Here is a 7,679-nt window from a genome sequence, read left to right on the forward strand (position 1 = left end):
TTATACAAGGCTATGGTTTTTCCAGCGGTCATGTATGGACGTGAGAGTTGGACTATAAAGAAAGCTGAGCGCCAAAGAATTGATGCTTTTGAACTGTGGTGTTGGAGAAGACTCTTGAGAGCCCCTTGGACTGCAAGGAGATACAACCAGTCCATCCATAAAGGAAATCAGTCCTGAATACTCATTGGAAGGACTGATGCTGAAGCTGAAGCTCCATTACTTTGGATACCTGATGTGAAGAGCTGACTCATTAGAAAAGACCCTGATGCTGGGAAAGATTGAGGGCAGGAGGAGAAGGGGACGATGGAGGATGAGATGGCTGGATGGCATCACTGACTCGATGGACATGGGTTTGGGTGGACTCCGGGAGTTGGTGATGGACAGGGAGGCCTGGCGTGCTGCGATTCATGGGGTCGCAGGGTCAGACACAACTGAGTGACTGAACTGAACTGAACTGAACTGAAAAAGCTTTAAAACAGTAATAGTTAAAGCAAGCATTTTATAGACTGCTTATAATCTGGTTCTTTCCTAAGTGTTTTATATGAAGGAACTCATTTAATCGTCTCAACCACCCTATAGATATTCTACATTATATTCATTTTATAGATGAGAAACTGAGGAACAGATGGAATTTTAACCTAAATAAGTCACATAGCCTGTAGCTAGGCTGAGATTTGAAACCAAATCAATAGGCTTCAAAAGTCACTTTTACAGACTAAACTTTATTGCTTTTCTTAAGTGAATATTCAATTCTCTCAAAATCTTTTACTTTTTTTAACAGTCTGATTATGTAAACACCTGTGATGATGTGCTTTAACTATTATAAACTTGAAAATACATACTTAAAAATGACACTTATCCAGTACTTATTACATTTAGGGGTAGATATGTATTGCTAAATAGCACAAAAAAGTCCATATCTAACCTGTGGTTTAAGAAGGGTATATGATTGGAAAATAAGTGCATGAACAAAGGTAAAGTTGCTTAGTCATGTCCAACTCTTTGTGACCCCACGGACTGCAGCCCACCAGGCTCCTCCGTCCATGGGATTTTCCAGGCAAGACTACTGGAGTGGGTTGCCATTCCCGTCTCCAGGGGATCTTTCCGATCCAGGGATGGAACTTGGGCCTCCTGCATTGCAGGCAGACTCTTTACCATCTGAGCCACCGAGGAGTCCCATATATGGGTATATGATTGGAAAATAAATGCATAGAATGGCCTTATGTGCTATGCCCAGATGGCCTGCATTTCATTTCATCAGTTTCAAGAATCATGGAAAGTCAGAGCTGGAGGAGATTTGAGAGACCAACTTGACCGTCTTCTTCATTTACAGATGAGAAAACTGAAGCTCAAAGTGATTCCACAGTGTTCTCAATATCACAGCTCTCTCTGCTTTCCTGTGAAATTTAGTGCTACACACATGCACACAAACTACAAAAAACTTGCTGCAATATACATAATAAGGAGGGAAAAGAGCCATATGTGGTTCCAAAAATACTATGTTACTTATTAAGTAAGCAAATGGAAAGAATCTGAGGATCATAGATGGTTTGATATTCAACTCTTCAAAGAAGTAATTCTAAATTTAGACATGAAATTCTGTTTTCTTTAAGAAAAATCACATTCATTTCTTTGTGCAGCTCTAAATTTAAAAAAAAAGTTCTTTACGATGATTACAAAAACAATTTTCTGGAAAAAAAATCCATTACTATAATTTGGTGATAAGGGATAATTTATTTTACTGAATTCATTGTTACAACCAATTGTTTGTGCTTTTCAGTTATTAATGCTCTTGTTTTTTATTTTCTGTAGACATCATTATTCATTTCTTTAATGTGTGTGGTAACTTCAAAATAATCCTATCTGCAGGAGAGCCAAAATAAGTGCTTGCCCAAGGGTACTGCTAATTTGCAAAGAGTAGATTTTATTTGGTCAACATGTTTTATACTTGGTTAACTATGATTATCTAACAAGAAACCCCCTTAGCAAGAAACATGAGATGCAAATGTTATTGTGATTTAAAAAAAGAGGACCTTTCAAATGATTTCCTCCAATTGCATATAAGCGATCATTCATTACAGCCAAAGTGTGGATGGCGCGTTTTGTGTTCATATCTTGTTTTCGAGCCCAGACATCCATGACGGGGTCATAGCAATATAGCCACGGGACATACTCTCCGTTGTGTACACCCCCTGTGAATTAAACATAGACACACAAGTCAAGAAACTGCCTTGGAACTGAACTTTGCAGCAGAAAGTGGAGGAATGACTTGCCTGAAATGTATATTTTCCCATTGTGCACTGCTCCTGCATGAGCCGCCAGAGGCTGTGGCAAAGAAGACACATAACGCCATTCATTTGTTTCCAGGTTATAGCACTCCACGCTGGACAAGTAACCAGTTTCATTCCGTCCACCAATCACATATAAATGTTTGTCCAACCGGCATGCGTAGAAACTGGCTCTTCTACAATGAAAAAAAAAAAAAAAAACAACACCCCTCTAAATACAAAGTAGCCCAATCAGTCAGGGAAAGTGGGGGCGTCCTGCTTCAGAAAGGGGTGCTGTGTGTGCTCAGTCGCTCAGTCGTGTCTCTGTGACCCTTTGGACTGTAGCCCGCCAGGCTCCTCTGTCCATGGGATTCTCCAGGCAAGAATACTGGAGCGGGTTGCCATGACCATCTTCAGGGGATCTTTCTGACTCAGGGATCGAACCCTTATCTCCTGTGTCTTCTGCATTACAGGAAGATTTGTTACCTGCTGAGCCATCAGGGAAGCCCCAGAAAGGGTACAGAGTTTTGAACATTACACATATGACTCCTTGTGAAATCAGAGACCTTGAATAGTAATCATCCGTAATCCCCATCCTGGTTAACATTATTGACACTAAACTCACAGTAGAGGGGAAATTTACAACTCTTTGTTTCAGCTCTTTTTATCTTGCTTTTATACACTATTCAAGTGTTCACTAATGTTTGGGATATTTGGTACCTTGTAAAGATATCACAGCTCAGTAAGACAAAGTGAAAAATGAGGTAGATAATATAACAATAATAAATTATCTTGACATTCACTTTCTTTATGGTCCTTCAAGGGTCATTGTTCCCAATTTATAAGAGAACTACATCATCAAAATTTTTCTTCAATTATCTTTTTTTTTCTTTTTTCCCCCAGTACGACTGCAAGTAGAGAAACTTTTCGGACTGAATATAGTGTTGAAATTTTGCTCTTAGGAATTTCATCTGTGTAGCTTTTGATGTTCTTACAAAGCCATAGGATATTTTTAAATCTCTTTTCAAGAAAGACTATTTATTAAATTACCCCACCTTCCCTCAAAGGCAAAAGACACGCAAGTTGTATTGAAAGGACTGGAGACAGGAAGGCCTTTCTGGGGAGAACACAATCTAGGAGTCAGAGACTGAGGACCTGAAGTAGAGTTCTAGCAGAAGACACGGAAAGTGGGGATGCGAGATATAGGAGAGGAAGACGTAAAGCTTAGCAACTAATAACATACAAGAGCTGAGGGAGAAAAGAAGTTGGAAGAGGACTCAAAAAGTTAGAGTTAGGATGACAAGGTCGCAATCTTAAGCAACACTTTAATCTTCAGCTTCTTTTTTTCTCATTGATGCTACTGGAATAATATACTTCACAAGGATAACATGTGGGTCAATACTGGAAAAGGATAATTGTGACGTGCCAAGCCCTTCAGAGGCTTCCCAGGTGGCTCTTCCCAGGAGGCTTCCCAGCGGTAAAGAATCTGCCTACCAATGCAGGAGACTCAGGAGACACAGGTTTGATCTCTGGGTTGGGAAGATCTCCTGGGGGAGGGAATGGCAACCTACTCCAGTATTCTTGCCTAGGTAATCTTATGAACACAGGAGCCTGCACGGTTATGCATGGGGTTGCAAAGAGTTGGACACAACTGAGCATGTGTGCACAAGCCCTTCAGAGAACATAACTTATGTTTGATGAATTAATGGTCTTTATAAAATTTTATAAAAATTATTTATAAAATTTTATAAAAATTATTTATAAAATTTTATAAAAATTGATGCCAAGACTCTTGGGCAAAGTCAATAGCAAAATAAAGAGTCCTAGAGGTTTTGAATCAGGTAAACCTGTATTGTTTGAAGATTTTCCAAGCTGTGTTTATAAAGTGTCAAGACCTCTGGGAAGCAGTATATAGCATCTTGATGAACAGTTAGGACTCTGGAATCAGATTGCCTGGCCATATGACATATTGTAAAGTGCTTGTCATGGTGTCAACATTTTGTTCACTCTCATGAACTGTCAGTTGACATTATCTGGATAAAAATTTTTAAAAAATCAGCCATTGTGATGTTTGCATGTAAACTTCTAATAGCATTTTCAGTGATGACTAAATTCTTTAATTTTTAAACACAATTTAGTACCATATACATGCACACTTAGTCGTGAGGTCACGTCCAACTCTTTGCCAGCCTATGAACTGTAGCCTGCCAGGCTATAGTTCATGGATTTTTCTGGCTAGAATACTGGAGTGGGTTGCCTTTGCCTCCTCCAGGGGATCTTCCTAACCCAGGGATCAAATTTGCATCTCTTGTGTCTCCTGCATTGCAGGAGGATTCTTTACCGCTGAGCCGCCGGGAAAGCCCATATACATATGGCATATGTTATAGATGGTGATGTATTCAGTTTTTTTTCCAGTTTTATTGAGGTATAATTGGCAAAACTATAATAAATATAAAGGGTACAGTGTGATGATTTGGTACATGCGTACATTGTAAAATGACTTTCACAATCAAATTAATTAACACTTCATCAGCTCACATATTAACCTCTATTTTTGTTTGGTGAGAACACTTAAGATCTACTCTCTTACCAAATTTCAGGTAAACAATAAGTATTATTAACTATAGTTAGCATGCTGTAATTAGATCCTCAAAACTTACTCATCTTGCAATTGGAAGTTTGCATCCTTTCATCAATCTCTCCCTATTTCCCTCACCCTTATCCCTTGGCAGCCACCATTTTAATCTCTATTTCTTTACTTTTGACTTTTAAAATATGATTCTACATATAAGTGATATACAGTATTTGTCTTTCTCAGTCTGGCTTATTTCACTTGGTGTAATCACCTTCAGTCTCATCTATGTTTGTCATGTAAATGGCAGAATTTCCTTCTTTTCTGTGGCAGAATAATATTCCAGTATATATATGTGTGTGCAGGCTTCCCAGGTAGCACAGTGGTAAAGAATCTGCCTGCCAATGCAGGAGATGCAAGAGACATGGGTTTGATCCCTAGGTTGGGAAGATCCCCTGAAGGAGGAAATGGCAACCCACTTCGGTATTCTTGCTGGGAAAATTCCATAGACAGAGGAGCTTGGAGGGCTACAGTCTATGGGATCACAAAGAGTTGGACATGACTGAGCGATGAGCACATACTTGCATATTTATATACACACCACATTTTCTTTATTTGTGTGTCAACAGACAGTTTGTTTCCATATCTTGGCATTTGTGAGTAATGCTGCCATGAACATGGGAGTGCAGGTGTCTCTTTTAAGATCTTGATTTTGGTTCCTTTGGATACACTGTATATGCAAGAATGGGATTGCTGGAATATCAAGTTCAGTTTTTCTGGATAGTCCTGGACTTATTAGCATCATTGTTTATTTGAGAGTAGTATTTTGGCTATTTTTTTTCCTATATTTTCTTGACAGAAATGTGTGCTGCAGAAAACTCAGAAAGATGATGAAGAGAGCAATAATGGAAAAATAGAGAATGTTACAAAGGAGAACGAAGAACAGGTGAGATAGATTTCACTAAATAAAGTTTGCTGCTAACCTGGGCCATGTCTTCTGAGGGGTATGTGAAGCTCTGAAATTGTAAAAAAGTCTTTTAAATAAAATTATATATATATATATAGTGAATATGCACACACACACACACACACACACAATGCTTTTGTTTAGTTGTAAGTCATGTCTGACTCTTTGTGACCCCATGGACTGTAGCCCACCAGTCTCCTCTGTCCATGGGATTTCTCAGGGAACCATACTGGAGTGGGTTGCCATTTCCTTCTCCAATATATTATAAATATGTGTACATATATGTTGTGAATGTGCATTTTTTTGGAGGCATATGTTTGGAGAAAAAGATTTTGAAGGGAATTTTTAATCAGATTATTATGGGAATTGAAAACCTGAAAATTTGAAATTTCTTGGTATAAGGACGTAAAAACTCATCTAAACATAAAATTAGGTTTAAAAACAATAGCAAAATTAAGTGCACATAGGTAGACCCCTAGTTCCTTCCATTTTTCTAACCAGATTTCAATTGCTCTCATTGAATATGATGGGTCAAGGTTGCTTTACTAGTGCTTTTACCTTCTCAAGTTAAAATATTTTGTTGAGAAGACTGACATGTCTATGAAAATTTGTGCTAAACAGATATTTCTTTGCATCATTGACACAGGGTAGGTCAATATCCCTCTTCTGTATGAATCCATTGCAAGTTTTGGAGCCTCTGAAACAATTAAGTTAGTAATCTTACTAACAAACCATCATCAGTGGGCCAGTTCCATAATTTGGACCATGTTAGTTGCAATATACTATATTCTAAGTTCTTCTGTGTATTATATGTACTATATTCTGGTCTAGAAGAGAAAAAATGCTAGTCATAACAAGCATGAAACTCTCTATTAAATTAAGTTTAGGTAGTGGAGAATCAGAGAAAGATCTTCTTCTGGCAGTGTGAACTCCTTTTATCTTGTCCACAGTTTAATTTCTCCCTCTTTCTGATCTTGCTCCTTCCTTCCTCTCCTCACCCGAGGGAGCTGTCAGAACTGTCTTTCTATCCCCGACATTCCCAATGTGATGTTCCGTGTGTACTCCTAGCTTTATCCACACAGTGTCACTGTTAGGTTCCGAATGGGGGGAAAAAAAAATCAGTAGGTTTAATTTCCTGATGAAAAGTCCATTTTTGTGTAGAAATTTTAATAGCTAAGGTTCTGAGTCTCTGACTTATTCCCTTGCATGCCCAAAGTGAGAATTCATGAAATGTATTATAGAAACACTGGGTAGTTAATGGTCTATCAGCAACTGTGAACATTTGCTTGCGGCTAAAATTTCACCACACCAGGTCTCTCCTGGGAATGCTTCCTGCTCCTCCTCCCCACATGAAGAGCACACCTGATTAGGCTACGTTATTTGGGGGCAAAAGGAAGCTTATTGAAGACTTTTTAATGGAATGACACTATCTGTATTTCAAGTTGTTTCTCTCTCCCTCCTCCACCCGGCCACCTCCTGTCCCAATGCCAGAGATGATATTCAATGACTTGCGATAATTTTAAAATGACTATCGATGCCCTCTACAAATACACTTTGAACCTGTGTATAGGACAGATTTTTACAAGCTTTTTCTGAAGCGTAAGGTGGTCAGTTCATATCCTCAAGAGTCATACTGAGAGGGCTTCCCGGATGGCTCACTGGGTAAAGAATCCATTTGCAGTGCAGGAGACATAGGAGATGTGGGTTTGATCCCTCAGTTGGGAAGATCTCCTGGAGTAGGCAGTGGCAACCCACTCCAGTATTTTTGTCTGGAGAATCCCATGGACAGAGGAGCCTGGCGAGCTTTAGTCCATGGGGTCTCAGAGTCCAACAGGACTGAGCCACTAACACTTTCTTTCACTACCTCTGTTTC

At 39.0% G+C, this 7,679-nt stretch overlaps 1 protein-coding gene across 1 annotated transcript in view; it reads right to left on the reverse strand.

Annotated features, from left to right (window-relative positions):
* Positions 1 to 7,679, reverse strand: part of KLHL14 (kelch-like family member 14) — a 111,405-nt gene that overhangs the window by 4,059 nt on the left and 99,667 nt on the right. The window contains exons 7-8 of the mRNA XM_010828996.1: positions 2,274 to 2,464; positions 2,034 to 2,192 (exon numbers count right to left, since the gene is read on the reverse strand). Coding sequence (XP_010827298.1) covers positions 2,034 to 2,192; positions 2,274 to 2,464 — 350 coding nt within the window. The remainder of the gene's footprint in view (positions 1 to 2,033; positions 2,193 to 2,273; positions 2,465 to 7,679) is intronic.

The sequence above is a fragment of the Bison bison genome, unplaced genomic scaffold (genome assembly GCF_000754665.1).
Source record: "Bison bison bison isolate TAMUID 2011002044 unplaced genomic scaffold, Bison_UMD1.0 scf7180017864498, whole genome shotgun sequence".
NCBI lineage: Eukaryota > Metazoa > Chordata > Mammalia > Artiodactyla > Bovidae > Bison > Bison bison.